Genomic DNA, 19,988 nt, shown 5'->3' on the forward strand with positions numbered 1-19,988 from the left:
TTCTAGTTTCAATATCTTTTTAAATGTTTAATACGTAAGAAAAGTGAACAAGTTATGAAAAAGAAAAATATGACTGAAGGGTGCTCTGTTAACTGTTTTTAACAGTTTAGACTCTCTAAGTTTCTTTAGTGTAAGAATTGTAAAAGTTTTTCCATTATTGAACTGAAAAGGAAAAATAAATTGCAATTTTCTGAATATATCTGTTTATACTTTTAAGATTTTGTATTGGTAAATTTATTTGATTGTATAAGGTGGCATCATCTGAAAGTTTTGATTAAATCAGTCTTCCTGATATGAAAGGAATTCATAAAATGCAAGCACTTCCATTTATAAGTGACCAAAATAGAAAAAGAGATTTTTCATCATAATTGAACATGTTTTTGAGTGATATAGCATGTTGCTTTTAAGGGGATAAAACAGTTTCTGTTTGGTTTTTTTTTTTCCCCTTTACATTGTTTTCATTGTGAAAATTGTCTTGCCGCTCTCATCCTATTTTATGCTAGTCAAGCCTAAAATAAAATTTATCTTTTGTTTTTTTTCTTTTTTGCATCAAGATTTCTCGCATGGAATATGTCCATTCAAAGAACTTGATATACAGAGATGTAAAACCTGAGAACTTCTTAATAGGCCGGCCGGGAAACAAAACCCAGCAAGTTATTCATATTATAGATTTTGGTTTGGCAAAGGAATATATTGATCCAGAGACAAAGAAACACATACCATACAGAGAACACAAGAGCCTTACAGGAACAGCTAGATACATGAGCATAAACACACATTTAGGGAAAGGTATGTGTACCTTTTGTAAGTATGGATGTTTGAACTCAGTATGCTGCCAGTGTGAGTTTTTATTTGTCATTATGGTTCAGTTTTTGCAGGTTACAGTTGCTTCTATTGTAATTTTTATTTATCTCATCTAGAGTGTACTTTCATTTGTATTTGATAAGTCTTTTAGAGTAACTTGTTTGAAATAAATGGATGACAGATATCCTTATGGTCACTATATCTTTTTTTTTGTAACTTGAAATATATAACTTTGATACACTTAGGGTGATCCATTTGATTATTTCTGTTAAAAGAATGTCAGAGAATACTTAACTTTAACTGAATTTAATGTGTGTAAAGATTTCAGATTGAGACTTTAGCTCTCCGGTACAGCTAGCCAGGGAGATAGCAACCTGCCTAATACATTGAATACTGAGACTACATATCTTAGAGGTACTGTTTACTTTGTACTATTATTTAACCTTTGAAAGAAGATCTCTTATTTGTATAAAGGGTAAAATGATATCAACTGCACAGAGTTTCTTTTAGCTTTTTCTCCCCTTGGTTCAAGTTCCAGTTCAGGATCGCATATTTCATCTTTTTGTCATATCTCTTTAGTCTCTCTTCATCTGGGACAGTTCCTTGCCTTTCTTTATGGTTCATGACCTTGATATTTTTTGAAGTGCAGGCTGTTTGGTAAAATGTCCTGTGTTTGAGGCCGTCTCATATTTCTTCATGATTATACTTGGGTGTGCAGTCTAAGCACAGATATCATAGAAGTGGTATGATCTCAGTGCATCGCATCAGAAAGGGACATGATGTCGCCTTGGTTCCAAGTAGCTTTGATCACTTGCCTAGGGGAGTGACTGCTAAGTTTCTCCACTTAACAGTTTCTTATTTTCCCTTTGTATTTAGAAAACGTTTTCTGAGGTGAGTTTTGAGATTTTTAAATAGGTTTGTTTTTCATCAAATTTATACCCCCTAGATTATTTTCTGACTTCATCATTCCTTATGTATTCCAGTTTACATTCTAATGTAGGCAAAAGCTGTCCCTTCTTCCCTAATTTGTTAATTTATATAAGCATGGACTCATGGATTCTTATATAATTGGATGTATTATAGTCCATTGCTATCATTATGTCATCATTTATTTTGAAGTGCAGATTGTCCCAAATTTGGCCACTGGTTGCTCTGTCATGCTGGCTCTGCTGTTCCTTTGGCATGTTCTCATGACTCTTGGAAAACTTCTTTCCTTTTTTATGCAGCATGTTGTTCTAGGCTCATCTTATAGCTTTTCTACTCTAGCCCAGATACAACATTTTCTAAGCAGCCCTGGGTCCTTTTATTGAATAATAAACACACACACATGTAATAAAACCAGGAAATGTGTGTAGGTGTGTCTGTTTTGATTTCTACCAGCAGCAAATGGGAGTTGTGTTTGTTTCACATTCTTGACAACATTTGGTATTGTCTATGTTTTTCATCCTAGTCATTCTAGTGAATATCTGTAGTGCTATTTTATTTTACTGTGACTAATGTTTGTGAGCACCTTTCATGTGCTTATTGACCATCTGCATATCTTCTTTTGTGGTGTGCACATTGTTTTATTGTTTGCTTTTAGGAGTTCTTTATATATTCCAGATGTGAGATTTTTGGCAAATACTTGCCCTGTGAACGTTTTCTTCTACTCTGTGGCTTGTCTATTCATCTTCCTAGTGTTGACAATTGATGAGCAAAAGTTGTAAATACTTATGAAGTCTAATTTATCAATTTTTTCTTTTATGATTACTACTTTTTAAATCCTAAGGAATCTTTGCCCGTTATAATGAGAACATTTTGTGTTTTCTTCTGTCACCTAGAATTCATTTTTTGTGCGGTGTGAGATAGGATTAAGATATTCTTTTTATGATATTCTTTGCCATTGGATTACTTTTGTGTGTTTCTGAATAAAATTGGTTCTAGGTTGTGTTTCCAATAGTTTATTCTTAAGTCTTAAGCTTTGGTCAGGTTTCATATCATAGGAACTCTAACTTAAGTTTCTGCTTTTAGATTCTATATCTACCATGTTACTCACGGAGAGAAGAGACAGGAATGTAAATTGATTAGTTTTTATCCACTATCACTGCTCAGTGTACCTTAAAATATAATCACAGTTTGTCCAGAGCCTTAGAAGTCATCTAATCCAACCTCTAACTCCTGGTCTTAGCTGCTTCTTTAACCGTTCTCTCCAGACCTGTCTGCTATCCACCATTGTTCCCTGCTTCTGTCTCTAAGCACATGGCATCTTCCCTGACAGCTTACCTGATAGTAGACTCTTAATATTTTTTCACGTTTTTGAAATACCTGAAAATGTAAGTTTGCCTTTTTTTTTTTAATATTTCAGGTGATATTTGTGTGAGTGCCTTTCAGTAACAGACTTTCCTGATAGATTTTAAAACATGTTTGGGTAGATATACAGCTTATAGGATTGTGTCTTCTGTTCAAACCAGGCACATCTATGTTTATATGAACAGTGTCTGAGAAATTTTCATTTCATGGTGGTTGTTAAGATTATTTTATAACAACTAACAAAGGTTTGCCATCATTTTATTATGAGACATGAAGTCATGACTTCCTTCTGGCCTGGTGTTCTGTATCTGAACAATGGTAAATGTAACAGGATTCTATTTGTAGAAATGGCAAAGTAGTCTGATATGTTTGTCTTTGTTAGAAAAGCCCCCAGAGCTTGGGAAGTGGCATTTAACGATTGTAATAATCTCTTTTTTACTCTTCTTTCAGGAAGCAAACACAAAATTATTTCTTTGGCAAGTTCTGCAAAGAACAAAAGCTTTAAACCTTACTTTATCTCGTTTGTAAAAGCTCTCATTCTCAGTTTTGATGTAGAATTTGGGAATGGATGCTAAAAATAGAAAATTTATTTGACAGATTATATGCGTTCCTTCTTTTTAAATTAAGAATGAGCTAATGTAGAGTGAGTTTGAGTGCTGAAGTTAAAGCATTCTATAAGTTTGAAGAGGCTGTGAACATTCAGTAGTGGTGTTTTGAGATTAGAGCACTTGGCTTTGTGAGGAATCCGGAAGAGATTAAAAACAGTGAAAAAGTGACCTTTCAGTGCTGATTTTAATTTATGTATATATATGATTTCTTCCTTTCCTACTTTACTGGGACTTTGGTTGTTACTTTTAAAGCCTTCCTATTCATTCACTTTTGTGCAAACAAGGGCTTACATACGTGAACTTTTCAAAATAGAGAATTTGGTCAGAGGAACATTTTTTCAGGTTTATATGTATTTTTCGTTTGCGGAGGTGGACACTGTATCAGATTCAAAAAGGAAAAAGTTGTCCCTTAATATAATATGGAGGAATAGTGTTAAGATCACATTTATAGACTTTAGTATCTTTATTTCTGTGGTGTATGTCTATTGATCTTAATTAGAAGATTTATGTCTAGAAGGAAGATACAGTGATTCATTTGTATAATATTTTTCTTGTACTTGCTGAAGTCACTGATCAAGATGAAATCTCAATTAAGCTGCATGTGACAAATGTTGATTTCCTTTGTTTGCTTTAATGGAAGCATTCTTTAGTACTATCAGCTTGAATTATTTTTAATTGCATCTCATCAAGTATTTTCTTTTTAATAATTTTTAAAGATTTTTTTTCTCAAGTGCTTTGAGCCTCATTTTATAATCTTCCTTTGGATTACTTTTTGTTCTTTTTTGCCTTATTGGAGTCATTTGAAATTAAGTAAATACTATGTATTTCTCTTTAGTAAGTGTCTTGAAATAAACTTGTCTTTTATTTTTAAATATTATTGAGTATTCATGAGTAAAAAGAGTAGGATTTGAGGAATAAGTTGCCAGTTGCTTTGTAATTGTTAAGAAGAATCTGTGTTCCAAAGAAGAATGGTATTTTAATTCCCTCAGTGGAAAGTGCTCAGAATGTGAGAGAGAGAATCACAGAATTAGGGTGTTACAAAAATCATAATTTTTTTGTTCTGTGATGTGATGTGTATAATTTCCAGCTAATTGCCCCAAATCCTGAGACCTATTGCTGGAGCCTCCCCAAACAGCTTTTTAACAGTTTAAAAGCTCGTGTTTTCATTTTTCAGTTACATTTTAACAGTTTAAAAATATACTGCACAATTCCTTGCTTTTTGGAACAAAGTATAATAAACCTAATTGGTGTTTTCTTGATATTTCAGTGTCATAATTTTTGTATGATTATTGTTCTAAAGTGATACCCTCAAGGTCACTTGGAGAGTGTTAGGATGTATATTTAAATAAGCTTAGAAAAAGTGCATTTATTTATTATTATTATTTTTTTCAGACTTTAAGGTGACTTTTGCCTTTGGGCAGGACTTTTTTTTTTTAAAGTGCATTTAAATAGTTTTGTATTTTTAAAAAATAACATTAATTTTTAGAGCAGTTTTAAATTCACAGCAAAATTAGGCAGAAAGTAGAGGTTTCCTTTTTACCCTGTCTCCACATGTGCTCACTGTAATACTATCACACCAAAGTGGTACATTTTTGATAATTGATGAATCCACACTGATGCATCATTATTGCCAGGAGTCCGTAGTTTACTTTGGGGTTCACTCTTGTTGTTATGTATTTTGTGGTTTTGGACAAATTTATAATGACATGTATCTACCTGTAGTATCCTACAGGTTAGTTTCACTTTCTAAGCATCCTCTATGCTCCACTTAATCCCTTCCTCTCTCCAGCCACTGACAACCACTGGTCTTTTACCTGTCTGCATAGTTCCGCCTTTTCCAGATTCCGTATAGTTGGAATCATACAGTATATAACCTTTTCAGATTGGCTTCTTTCACTTAGTAATATGTAGTTAATTTTCCTTCATGTTTTTTCATGGCTTGATAACTCATTTCATTTAAAGTTGAATAATTTTCCATTGTCTGGAGATAACACAGATTATTTATCCATTTGTCTACTGAAGGACCTCTTCATTGCTTTCAAGTTTTAGCAATTATGACTAAAACTGATATGAACATCCCTATGTAGTTTTTGTATGACGTAAGGTTTTCAACTCCTTTGTGTAAATATAAAAAAGCTCAGTTGCTTCAAACATGTGGTATGAGTATGTTTAGTTTTGTAAGAAACCCCCAAATTGCCTTCCAAAGTGGCTACCATTTTGTATTCCAACTACCAATGAATGAGAATTCTTACTGCTCTGCATTCTCACTAGCATTTGATATTGTTAGTGTTCTGGATTTATACCAGTCTGATAGGTCTGTAGTGTTATCTTGTTTTAATTTGCATTTCCTGGTGACATGTGATGTGGAGCATCTTTTGATATGCTTATTTGTCATCTGTGTATCTTCTGTGGTGAGGTGTCTATTAAGGTCTTTGGTCCATTTTAATCAATTTGGTTATATTCTTATTGTTGAATTTTAAGGGTTGTTTGTCTCTTTTGGATAACAGTTTTTTATGAGATGTGTCTTTTTTTTTTTTTTTGAGATGTGTCTTTTGCAAATATTTTCTCCCAGTCTGTGGCTTATCCTTTTATTCTCTTGATGGTAGTTTTTGTAGAGCAGAAGTTTTAATTTTAATGAAGTCAAGTTTATCAGTTATTTCTTTCATATATCGTGCTTATAGTATTACATCTTAAAAGTTATCTATCACCAAACCCAAGGTCATCTAGATTTTCTCCTGTGTTATCTTCTAAGAACTTTGTAATTTTGTGTTTCATGTTTAGGTCTCTTATCTATTTTAGTTAATTTGAATAGTGAACAGTGTAAGTTCTGTGTCTCGATTCATTTTTCTACATATGAATGTTCAGCTGTCTTAGCACCATTTGTTAAAAAGACTTATCTTTGCTCCATTGTACTGCCTTTGCTCCTTTGTCAAAGATCAGTTGACTGTGTTAATGAGAGTCTATTTCTGGGCTCTCTATTCTGTTCATTGATCTATTTGTCTATTCCTTAGCCACTACCATACAGTGTAGGTCTTGAAGCAGTGTTTTTTTTTTTAAACAGGTTTTTACCCCATCAACTATATTTTTGATTACTTTTTGTTATTATATGTAGTACACCTACTTCTGGCAGCACTTTCTCATCTTTTGTTTTGCTTCTTGTAACCTGATAGCCAAACTTATTGGAATTATATCTAAATTAAGATGACAAGATTTTTAAGAGGACTTTTTGTGGAATCACATGTATGCATATTTTGAGTTCCATTGCTCAGAAAACATATTTTTTCTTTCTGAGTTTTTGATATTGCTAGATAAGGCATTTGGATTAGTGGGTTGTTGCTGAGAATTGTCTTGCATAATTATGTTTGTCTTTTTTCTTTTGAGTTTGTGTTTTCATTTCTAAGAAACTCAGTTATGTGATTCTGAAAAATGTGAGTAAGCTCAGTGAATCTTGTGAAAGAGTTTTGGGTTTTTTTTCTTCTATGAGTTGCCAAGGAAAAATAACTTTAAACCTTTTAGAAGGAGATATAAAGTGAAACTTTATTTGCTTGTAGTGATTTTTGTTTTTATATTTTGGTTTTATTTTACATATAAAGAATAAACTTTCTTTGGTGAGATTTTTTTGTTGTTCAGCTCTCTTGTCATGCTTGTATTTAGTTTAACATGTTTTTAGCCTCATTTTTTATTTTTTCAGGGAAATGCAGTAATAAATTTATTTTTGGAAATACATGTGCGTATATTAGAGAGTTTCCTACCTTTTAGTGGAGCTTTTGATATCTTGGGGTGGTATTTTTCTGTTGAAAATTGAATAGAAATTCAGTTGCAATGGAAACAATGCTAGGTAATAAGTCAGTTTTAAAAAGAGGAAAATAATGTTGAGTTGCAAGAGTAGAATTTTTAAATAGAAAAGCATTGTAGAGATTTCTAATAAGCGTTTGATTAATTGGTTGACTCTACCTTGTCTTCTGAAATGAAAAAAAGTACAGGCACATGATCTGAAATTCTGCATAGTTCTGAGCTAGTGACAATCATTCTGAGCCTTAATTTCTTTATTGGGGGCTTACTGACACTTCGAGTATATCTGTAATTTTAAAAGATCATCTGTATGAAGCACTGACACAACTAGGCTTGTAATATGTGTCGGTTGTGTTACTTTATGTGATGCATATATTCCCGAAGAGCAGAATTTTAATTTGATTCTTTACATAACTTTTAAATTTATTGGAGAACCTGTTTAACACATTATTGACTGGGAGATTTTTGCAGAAACTAACAGCTGTGGCCAGTGATTTGTTAGTTAAGTGAATATTGAAACTGGTCAATAATGTTCAGGTTACAGAAGATGTATTAATATTAATAATGTCTCTGGCCAATAAGTTGTTAAAATAACAATAAGTTGTTAATGGTACCTATTGTAAAGAAAATTGTCACTTTTTAATGTTTTAGTTGCTCAAACAAGAGTTCCTATAATAAAGATTCTGCCTTTGACAGAAACATCCATTTTCAAATAATCCTTTGTAGTTAACTGATTTAAAGATTGTGAACAAGATTTAATAAGGGCCAAATTACCTTTGGGAGATTTTTTTTCATCTAACTCAACTGTTAAAGACCAGAGGAGGTATTCTTTAGTTACTGTGTTTCAAAGAGAAAGCCCTCTTCATGACTTCTGTTATTGCACAGTGAAATTTATTTTCACATTTGTCAGTTGGTGATAAAACAGAAAGAAAGGAATTATCAGAGTAAGGAATATTTCAGACCGAGTTTCGGTAATAGGTTTATTTTAATAGCTCCTATTTATGGTTTGAATTTTTAAATACTCTGTAGGTTATGAGACTATTCTGTGAGACAAGCATGTAGGCAAGATCACCTTATGATCTTGACTTATTGTCACTGTGATAACTAAACCTCCCCTTGGATTGAATTCAGTGGAGAATTGCCTTTATGACCAGTTCCTCTCCTTAGTAAAAATCCTACTGTAGGGCTCAGTATACTTGTCCCTTGGTATCCACAAATTGGCTCCAGGACCCTGAGGATGCCAAAACCCAAGGATGCTCAAGCCCTTAGTATAAAATTGCATAGTATTTGCATATAACCTACACACATTCTCCCATATACTTTAAATCATCTCTTGATTATTTATAATAACTAATACAATGTAAATGCTTTGTAAATAGTTGCCAACCCTTGGAAAGTTGAAGTTTTGCTTTTTGGAACTTTCTGGAATTATTTTTTACAGATATTTCAGTCCATGGTTGGTTGAATCCGCAGAGGCAAAACCCATAGATATGGTGGGCCCACTGTTTTTATGTATCACTTAGCATTTAGTCTTTAAAACCATATACTATAATTAATACAAGCAATACTTTGTAGTATTTTGATAAATTTATCCCCACGTTTCATGTTTTCTGATGCTATTGGAAATTTTATTACTGTTCACATTCATTTTCTGATTGTTCATTTCTAGTATAGGAATACAGTTAATTTTTATATACTGACCTTGTATCATATATCCTTGCTAGAACTCATTTACTAGTCCTAACACCTTTTTTTGTGTCTGGGTTACTTAGGATTTTCTACATATGTGGTCATATGTAGAAAGAAAGAGAAAAATAGTTTCACTTCTTCAGTTACAATCTGGATATCTTTCAATTTTTTCTCTTTCTTTTGTTGTACTGACAGGAACTTCTAGTACAATATCGAATAATAGAAAATGTGAGTGAACATCCTTGCTTTGTTCTGGATCTTAGGGATGCCTTTTCCTCATATAAGAATTTTTGTTTTTTTCATAGAGGTCCTTTTTTAATATGAAGAAGTTTCCTTCTTTTTTTATTTGAGAATTTTTTAATCATAAATGCATGTTAGCTTTTCTCAAATACTTTTTCTGTATTTTTTGAGATGTTCTTATGATTCATATCTTCTTTTAATGTTGGATAATTATATCAATTGGTTTTTGAAAGTTAAACCAACCTTCAGGTCATAGGATGACCCCTACTTCATCATGGTTTACTTTCTTTTTAAGGATTTTGCATCTGTGTAAACGAAAGGTATTTCCTGTAGTTTTCTTTGCTTGTTTATGCCTTTGTCTGGCTTTCGTAACGGGATAGTGAATTAAGTTGGGAGGGGTTTCCTTCTCTTCTATTTTCTGAAAGAGTTTGTGTAGAAATGGTATTGTTCCTTAAATGTTTCTAGTAAATTCTAGTAAATTCTATTGAATTTACTAGTGATAATTTCTGGGCCCATAGTTATATTTGGAGATTATAGATTATAAATTAAATTTTGTTTAATATAAAGCTGTCTTCTTCTTGAGGTAATTTTGGTAATTTATAGCTTTCAAAATACTTGTCCATTTCATCTAAGTTGTTGGATGTATTGGCTTAATGTTAGTTTGTAACATTCCTTTATCATCCTTTTACTGTCTGTAGGATCTGTCCTGATGCCCCCAGATAATAGTAATTTGTGTTCTTTCCTTTATCCTAATGAGAGGATTAATTTTATTCAACTTTTCAAATAACCAGCTTTTGATTTCAGTGTTTTTCTCTACTGGTTGTCCATTTTCTCATTATTGGTTTTCTAATTTATCATTATTCTTTTCTTTTACTTATTTTGGGTGGTGTTGGTATAGACATAGGTAATTGAATCATAATACAGTTCTGAAATGGACCCATACATGGATGCTTAATTGATTTTTGAGGATAGTGCAAAAGTTACCCAAGGGGAAAAGACAGCCTTCTCAAGAAACTTTGTGAGAATAACTGGGCATCAGTATTGAAAAAAATGAATCTAAACCCTTACAACAAAAGCAAACAGGAGAAAAATACTTCAAATGATTCACAGATTTAAATGTTAGAACCAAAACTATAGAATTTCTTGAAGGAAAAATAGAAAATCTTTGTGACCTTAGGGTAGTCAAAGATGTTCTAGTTAAGACATAAAAAAGCATAAGCAATAAAACAACAACAAACACGTCCAATAAATTGGGTTTCATCTAAATATAAACTGCTGTTCTTTGAAGGATACTGTTAAGCAAATGAAAAAAACATGCTACAGTGTGGGGGAAAGTATTTGCAAAGCTTGTATCTGAAAGTGACTTACATCCAAAATACACAAACAACTCTTTAAGATTTATTATAAGACAAATAATGTAATTTTTTTAAACATGGGTACAGTATCTCAACGTGTCACAAAAAGATATGTGAATGACCAGTAACAATGTGAAACAATGTTCAGAATGTTGTCATCAGTGAAACTCAAATCGCAGTGAGGTAATACTTCATGGCCATTAGCGTGGCTAAATATGAAAGATTGACCATACTGAATGATAGGTTCTGGAGCAGCTTGAAGTCTCATGTATTGCTTGTGGAAATATAAAATGGGACAAACCCTTTGGAAAACAGTGCGTAAGTTTCTTATAAAGTCAAACCTACACTTTCCATATAATGGAGTAATCCCACTCCTGGATATGTGAGAGAAATGGAAACATATGTCCACACAAAGACTTACACAAGAATGATCCTAACGGCCTTATTTACAATAACTCAAAACTGGAAGTTAGTCAAAGGTACCATCAGTAGCCGAATAGATAAATGATTTTGGCAATAAAAAGTAATGAGGTCCTAATTAAAGCTTACAGCAACAGGAGTAAAGCAAAATAATCTGGACACAATGGTCCATACTGTATGATCCTATGCATGTGAAACTCTATAAAAAGTCAAATCTTCTATAGTGTAACAGAAAACATGTGCGTGGTTGAGGCCAGGGGAGGGGGAGCATAGCAGGTAAGGCGTAAAAGGGAATCTTTTGGAGGGTTGGAAATACTTATTGATTGTGGTAGTACTTATATGTATGTGTGGCCAATATTTATCAAACTGTACCCTTTAATAAGTATATTTTATTATATGTAAAATTAGACATAAGTAAAAGAAGTTTGTTTTTAGTGCTTATCAAATCGGGTTATACTTCAGAATCATCTGCTAAACTTTAAGTAAACATTCTTCTACTCTATGTCGTACCCAAAGAATCAACATCCAGCCTTAGCTATACTCATCTGACATTCTTAAGAGCTTCAGAGGTGATTCTGATTCTCAGTGGGACTTCAGAAATAGTATTTTTTTTCTTTCTGTGACTTCTCATTCTTTAAGACTCCTCGGGTCTAGTAAAGTGAAATTTTAGTTATAAAAGTCATTACTGGACTTTTTTCATGTTATTCATATCCTGCTTTCATTAATCGGTTTTAGAAGAATTTTAAGTCTATATTACTTATTTTGAAAGTTTGCTTTTTTAAAAATAAAATATGCTTACATTGTTAAAATATGAAATATAAGGAAAAATCCCCATTATATCACATTTTTTAACATATGAAGTAAGCCGTTGAAATACCCTTTCTAGTCCCCCAGTTTCATATCCCTAATTACTAATGATTTGATTCCTATTCTTCTAGATATTTCCCTATAGTTATAGAAAAGAGACATACTCTAGATTTAATAGGGACAAATCTAGTATATTTTTATATAGTCACTTATATATTTAAGTAGTATGCCTTGATTGCCTGTTTTGTGGCAGCCATTACGATAAGGCCCTGAGGCTGTTGAGCCAGAGACCTCTGTTCTCCTGTGATGTTGTAAGGTGAGAGGATAGATGTTGATTAAATAAAAACACAAACATATTTACTAAAACTGTAACAGGTGTTTCAGAAGACAATTACAGAATATTCTAAGGTTGCATAGTAAAAATTAAAACATTTTTTACCCTTTTACTCTAGTTCAGATTCGTCCTTTGAAAGGTTTGCTTTTCCTAAAGCATTTAGTACTGCTTGGATAGTCTTAGTGTTCATTTGGATGAAACATCTTGCACATGAACATCCTCTTATTAAACTATTATTATCTCCTCTTACTGTTAACATTTTTGTATTATTTTAAAATACTAACAAAAATTAAGCATTTAGCTCAAGTGACAAAAAAAATTGAAAAAAAAAAACAAATGTTCACTCAGCAAATATTTGTAAGTACCTCCCTGAGTCTTGGTCTGTTATTATATCATTCAGTTATATGCTATACAACATTTTGTTACTAGAACAATAGAAACTTGAAAGTGGCAATTTGTTCTGGTAGCATATTTTTGGTGCTGCCAGAGACTCGAGTTACTACCATTGGAATGCGTCAAACGCGAGTGCTTTTAAAAACATATTGTGCAATGTATTAATGGTATTTAATACTAATGGAGAGTATGGTATGTGGGATGGAATTTTTGTGCTCATTTAAGTTTAGGAAATAGAGAACTAAAGAAAGTTAAACATTGTTAGTTCTACGTATTTTCAAAATTTTTAATATGTTATATTCTAAATCTTATAAAATGGAGCTGTAGTACACAGTGACTCTGTTTTTCATCATGGAACCCTTTCCTCCTTACCTTATTTGTAGGAATAGATATTAATATTTAAGGAAAGAAATAAATCTCCAGTAGCATGTAGAAAAATCATAGTGGCATGTTTTTTAAGTGCATGATAATTTTACTGTAAACCCATTATTGTTTAGACATGATTAGATTTGTATTTTATATGCTGAACTTTGAGAAATTATCAGGAATTAATTTACATGTAAGGACAAAATTATTTTTCCATTCTTGCATCCTTTACTGGGAAAGGAAAATTAAATTTATGTTTCTTTTATATTTCAGAACAAAGTAGAAGAGATGACTTAGAAGCTTTAGGTCACATGTTCATGTATTTTCTGAGAGGGAGTCTTCCTTGGCAAGGTTTAAAGGTAATTGTTTTTGTGTTTCTTTATTGAATTTAATAAGTTATTAATCTATTAAGATACTTTTTTCCAAGTATTTAATTTTAAAATTACTTCTCAAGAGTTTTTTCTTTGTTTTAGGCTGACACATTAAAAGAGAGGTATCAGAAAATTGGAGATACAAAACGAGCCACACCAATAGAAGTGTTATGTGAAAATTTTCCAGGTAATGAATAATGCTGTACTGATACATGTGCTTATTATACACAGAAAACTGTAAGTGTTAATCGTCATTACTTAAGTTTAGAAGTACTTTTTTCATGCTTAAAAAATACGACTCAAAAGATGTCAGCATTTGATACACAGACCACAGGGGCAATTTATGTATTTGCTTTGTAAGATGATATTAATGGAAAAAAATCCTAACAGTGTTGACCAGTACCAGCTAAAGTAATATTTTCTTCAATAGCATACTTTGAATAAGTTGAAATATTTGCTCAGAAATACCGACTGTAAACTTTTGGTGTCCAGTATTAGTCATTTGAGTCTCAGTATCAATCTTAAAGGAGGTATATGATATATGATGTAGTCTAGTTTTCCAACAGCAAAATCTACTAACCTTACTACTTTTAGGCTAATTTTTGATTTTATGAAGATAGTTTTGCTCTCATGTAGCTTTTTGGCAACTCACATGAAATCAACAAAAATTTACTTAAGATTTCTAAATTAATTAATGGATAAGAGTAATGTGTCCGTAATGTGTTAAAATACCTGTTATAATATGTTGTTGCTGTTCAGTCCCTAAGTCATCTCCGACTCTTTGCGACCCATTGGATTGTAGCATACCAAGCTCCTCTGTTTCCCACGACGTCCTGGAGTTTGTTCACATTCATGTCCATTGTATCAGTGATGCTTTCCAACCATCTCATCCTCTGCCGCCCCCTTCTCCTCTTGCCTTCAATGTTTCCCAGCATCCCGGTCTTTTCCAGTGAGTCGGCTCTTTGCGTCTGTTGGCCACATATAGAGCTTTAGCTCCAGTGCATAAACAGGGTTGCTTTCGTTTAGGATTGATTGTTTTGGTCTCCTTGCAATCCACGGTACTCTCAAGAGTCTTCACCACTGCCACAGTTCGAAAGTATCAGTTCTTTGACACTTAGCCTTCTTTATGGTCCAACTCTCACATCCATACATAACTACTGGAAAAACCATATGTTTTTGACCGTATGGACCTTTGTCAGCAAAGTGATGTCTCATCTTTTTAATAAGCTGCTAGGTTTGTTATAGCTTTCCTTCCGAGGAGCACATGTCTTTTAATTTCATGGCTGCAGTCACTGTCCACAGTGATTCTGGAGCCCAAGAAAAGAAAATCTGCCACTGCTTCTACTTTTTCCCGTTCTATTGGACATGAAGTGATGCGACTGGATGCCATGACGTTAGTTTTTTGCATGTTGCGTTTTAAGACAGCTTTTTCATTCTGATCTCACACCCTCCTCACAGGCTCTTTAGTTCCTCTTCACTTTGTGCTGTTAGAGTGGTTATCATCTGCACAGCTGAGGTTGTAGATCTTTCTCCTGGCAGTCTTGATTCCAGCTTGTGATTCATCCAGCCTGGCATTTGCATGATGTGCTCTGCATGGAATTTAAATAAGCAGGGTGACGCTATTCAGCCTTGTCATCCTCCTTTCTCAATTTTGAACCAGTCCAGTGTTTCCTGTCCAGTTCTAACTGTTGCTTCTTGACCCACATATGGTTTTCTCAGGGGACAGGTTAAGGTGGTCTGGTATTCCCATCTCTGTAACAGTTTTCCACAGTTTGTTGTGATCTGCACAGGCAAAGGCTAAAGCAGAAGTAGATACTTTTCTGGGAGTCCCTTGCTTTCTCCATGATCCAGCAGGTGTTGGCAACTTGATTTCTGGTTCCTCTGCCTTTTCTAAACCCAGCTTGTACTTCTGGAAGTTCTTGGTTTACATACTTCTGAAGCCTTGCTTGAAAGATTTTGAGCATAGCCTTGCTAGCATTCAGTTGGGTATATCTTCCCCTTTATCCCTTGCCTTTCACTTCTCTGCTTTCCTTAGCTTCCTAAGCCTCCTCAGACAACCACTTTGTTTCCTTGCATTTATTTTTCTTTGGGATGGTTTCAGTCACTGTTTCCTGTACAGTGTTATAAACCTCAATCCATAGTTCTTCAGGTACTCTCTCTAGTAAATCTAATACCTTGAATCTATGCTTCGTCTCCATTGTATAATCATAAGGAATTTGCTTTAGGTCTAGTGGTTTCCCCTTCTTTCTTCAATTTAAGCCTGAATTTTGCAATAAGAAGCTAATGATCTGAGCCACAGTCAGCTCCAGGTCTTGTTTTTGCTACTGGTATAGAGCTTCTCTGTCTTCAGCTGCAGAGAATATAATCAGTCTGATTTTGGTGTTGATCATTTGGTGATGTCCATATGTAGAGTCGTCTCTTGTGTTGGAAAAGGTGTTTGCTATGACTAAATGTGTTCCCTTGACAAAATTCTTTTAATCTTTGCCCAACTTCATTTTGTATTCCAAGGCCAAAATTGCCTATTATTGTGGGTAACGCTTGACTTTCTTCTTTTGCATTCCAGTTCCTGAGATTATGAAGGGCTTTCCAAGTGGCACTAGTGGTAAAGAACACACCTGCCAATGTAGGAGACTCAAGAGACATGGGTTCTTTCCCTGGCTTGTGAAGATCCCCTGGAGAAGGAAATGGCAACCCGCTCCAGTATTCTTGCCTGAGAAATCCCATGAACAGAGGAGCCTGGCAGGCTACAGTCCTTGGGGTGGACTTGCAAAGAGTCAGACACGACTGAGCACACATACACACAGCCTAATTATGAAAAGGACATCTGTTTTTGGTGTTAGTTCTAGAAGGTGTTGTTGATCTTCATAGAACCAGTCAGCTTCAGCTTCTTCCATATCAGTGGTTGGAGTATAGACTTAATTATTGAGATGTTGAATGGTTTGCCTTGGAGATAAACCAGGATCATTCTGTCATTTTTGAGATTGCACCCAGATACTGCATTTCAGACTCTTTTGTTGACTATGAGGACTACTTCATTTCTTCTAAGGGATTCTTGCCCACAGTAGTTGATACAATGGCCATCTGAATTAAATTCACCCAATTATTGTCTATTTTAGTTCACTGATTGCTAAAATGTTGATATTCACTCTTGATCTCCTACTTGACCATGTCCAGTTTACCTTGATTTATGGACCTAACATTCCAGGTTCCTATGCAGCATTGCTCTTTTTTTTTTTTTTTTAATTTATTTAATTGGAGGCTAATTACTTTACAATATTGTGGTGGTTTTTGCCATACATTGACATGAATCAGTCATGGGTGTACATGTGTCCCCCATCCTGAATCCCCTGCCCCACCTCCCCCTGCACCCCATCTCCCTGGGTTGTCCCAGAGCACCAGCATTGAGTGCCCTGCTTTATGCATTGAACTTGAACTGGTCATCTATTTTTCATATGGTAATATACACGTTTCAATGCTATTCTCTCAAATTGTCCCACCCTCGCCTTCTCCCACAGAGTCCAAAAGTTTTTTCTTTACATCTGTGTCTCTTTTGCTGTCTTGCATATGGGGTCATCATTGCCATCTTTCTAAATTTCATATACATGCATTAGAATAATATATTGGTGTTTCTCTTTCTGACTTACTTTGCTCTATATAATAGGCTCCAGTTTCATCCACCTCATTAGGATTGACTCACGTGTCCTTTTTTTATAGCTGAGTAATATTCCATTGTGTATACGTACCACAGCTTCCTTATCCATTTGTCTGCCGATGGACATCTAGGTTACTTCAGTGTCCTAGCTACAGTATTATTCTTTACAGCATCTACTTTACTTTCACCAGCAGACAGAACCGTAACTGAGCATCGTTTCCACTTTGGTGCAGCTGCTTCATTCTTTCTGGAGCTATTAGTAATTGCCCTCTGCTCTTCCCCGGTAGCATATTGGGCACCTTCAGATTTGGAGGGCTCATCTTCTGGCATCATATATCTTTCCCTTTTCATATAGTTCATGGGATTCTCCAGGCAAGAATACTGGAGTGGGTTGTCATTTCCTTTTCCGTTGGACCACGTTTTGTGAGAACTCGTCACCATGACCCATCCGTCTTGGGTGGCCTGGCATGGCATGGTTCATAGCTTCTTTGAGTTACGCAAGCCCCTCTGCCGTGACAAGGCTGTGATCCATGAAGGGGATTGTGATTTATGCAATAACAGTAAATGAGAACCAAACTTGAAGGTAGAAGATGGAGCTTATGTTAGGTTGCTGCAAAAGTAATTGTGGTTTCAGACCATGAATTTTAAATCATTATAACTAGGCTCTGACACATATTTTTTAATCAAAATAGGAACCATTACAGACAACACAATTTTGCCCACGAGAGAGAATTCAGTTTATTTCTGTAGCATAAAAACCCATGCTTCCAGATTTGATGAAGTCTTGGAAAGCATTTTCTGCCTCCTGCTGATTGTGGAAGCATTTTCCCTGCAGAAAGTCATCGAGACGCTTAAAGAAGCGGTTGTCAGCTGGCAAGAGGTCAGGTGGATATAGCAGATGCGGCAAAGCTTCTCAGCCCAGTTCTTTGAACCTTTGAAGCGTTTGTTGTACAACGTGCAGTCAGGCATTGTTATGGAGAAGAATTGAGCCATTTTTATTGACCAGTGCTGGCTGCAGGCATTTCAGTTTTCAGTACATCCGTTTGCTGAGCATACTTCTCAGATGTAATGGTTTTGCCAGGGTTCAGAAAGCCTACAGTGTAACAGACCAGCCAGCATCAGACCACCAGCCAGTGACTGAGCTTTTTTTGGTGCAAGTTTGGCTTTGAGAAGTGCTTTGAAGCTTCGTCTTGGTCCAGCCACTGAGCTGGTTGTCATATAAAATCCACTTTTCATCACATGTTACAATTTGATCGAGAAATGGTTTGTTGTTGTAGAATAAGAGAAGACAGCCCTTTAAAACAGTGATTTTTTTGACTTGTGGTTGGCTCATGAGACACCCACTTATTGAGCTTTTTCAGCTTTCCAATTTGCTTCAAGTGCTGAATGACCATAGAATGGTCGACCTTGAGGTTTTTGGCAGTTTGTCGTGTCAGTTGTAAGACGATCAGCTTCGATGGTGCTCTCAATTGTTTGTTGTCAACTTCTGATGGCCGGCCACTGGGCTCCTCGTCTTCAAGGTTCTCGTCTCCTTTGCAAAACTTCTGGAACCACCACCATGGTGTATGTTTTTGTTAGTATTTCCAACGCCAAATGTGTTGTCAATGTTGCGAGTTGTCTCCACTGCCTATGACCCAATTTGAACTTAAATAAGAAAATCACTTGAATTGGCTTTTTGTCTAACATAATTTCTGTAGTCTAAAATATGTATACAGTAAAAAGCAAGTAATTAGTCATTAGCAAAAAAGAATAAAGTGAGAAATGTGCATTAAAATGATGTATAACCATACTTATTTAAGAATGTATTCCAACATCAAATGGCAGTGTTCAACCGTACAGAACCGCAGTTACTTTTTCGTCAACCTAATATCTCACTTCAGTATTTGCAGGTTCTCTTGTATAGTGCTGGCATTATTACTATAAAAGTATCAGCAGCATAATCTCAGGTAGCCCTTTTTAAAGTTTGCTTTTTTTATTCATTGATAGCAAACTTTAATTATATGTTTTGTTTTCTAGCTATCACATCTAGAACTGAAAGATTAAAAAAAAAAATCACTTGATAATATAGTACCAAACAGTTTAGTGGTAGGCAGATTGGCTCTGCATTAAGAAGCTTGTACAAATTTCTGCAGGAAAAATGGGAGTGCCAAAGTAATTAGCTGATTAGCTGGAAAGTAGAATATTGGGAGAGTCACCATGTAATTGGGTTGGTGTTACTTTCACGCCTCTTAGGCTGTGGGTTACCCTGTTCTTATCAGCTGCCATGAATAAATTGGATCAGCTAGGTATAACCTACCATCTCTTATTACAGTGCTCACATGATGAAACTCTGTTTTACTGATCACCATTTTGCTTGTTGATTTTTATGACTTTTTCTTTCTTTTGCTTCTGGAAAAGATGACCTTTTGAAACATACATATCTCTAATGCATTTGGGAATTATAATACCATTCAAAGGTTTATGTATTACCAAATAATTTAACTTTTATGACCAGAAATTAAGAGAATAATTAAACTGTTCTTCTGAATCTGTTTTAGCTCGATGTTGCTAGGTTCGTTGGGTAGAATACCATTTAGCCTAGGTTAAGTATTTGAATCCTCTTTTGGTCAGTTAGTGTGTGTCACAGATTGTGAAGGAAATCCAGCAAACTAGTGCAAATGCTTTCATGTATAAATCGGCTCCCATCAGTATTAACAGTATGAGCTGAGTATGGTGTTTTGTGATTAAATGATTATGCATTGTTGAACTTCCTATTTCAACCTTCAGTGCTATCCAAGGTTTCTATTAAAAATATTACTTAAAAAAATCTTCAGCCTTTTCTACTGAAGCAAAAATAATACTTGTTTAATCTCAGGTTTTTCTTTTGTC

At 34.5% G+C, this 19,988-nt stretch overlaps 1 protein-coding gene across 9 annotated transcripts in view; it reads left to right on the plus strand.

Moving 5' to 3' along the window:
* The window catches only part of CSNK1G3 (casein kinase 1 gamma 3), a 120,234-nt gene that overhangs the window by 65,417 nt on the left and 34,829 nt on the right, over positions 1–19,988 (plus strand). For all 9 annotated transcript variants that reach the window (XM_043465917.1, XM_043465916.1, XM_043465918.1 and 6 more), the window contains exons 6-8: positions 555–789; positions 13,371–13,456; positions 13,571–13,655. In XM_043465917.1, coding sequence (XP_043321852.1) covers positions 555–789; positions 13,371–13,456; positions 13,571–13,655 — 406 coding nt within the window. The remainder of the gene's footprint in view (positions 1–554; positions 790–13,370; positions 13,457–13,570; positions 13,656–19,988) is intronic.

This window comes from Cervus canadensis, chromosome 4, assembly GCF_019320065.1.
Source record: "Cervus canadensis isolate Bull #8, Minnesota chromosome 4, ASM1932006v1, whole genome shotgun sequence".
In the NCBI taxonomy this organism is placed as follows: Eukaryota; Metazoa; Chordata; class Mammalia; order Artiodactyla; family Cervidae; genus Cervus; species Cervus canadensis.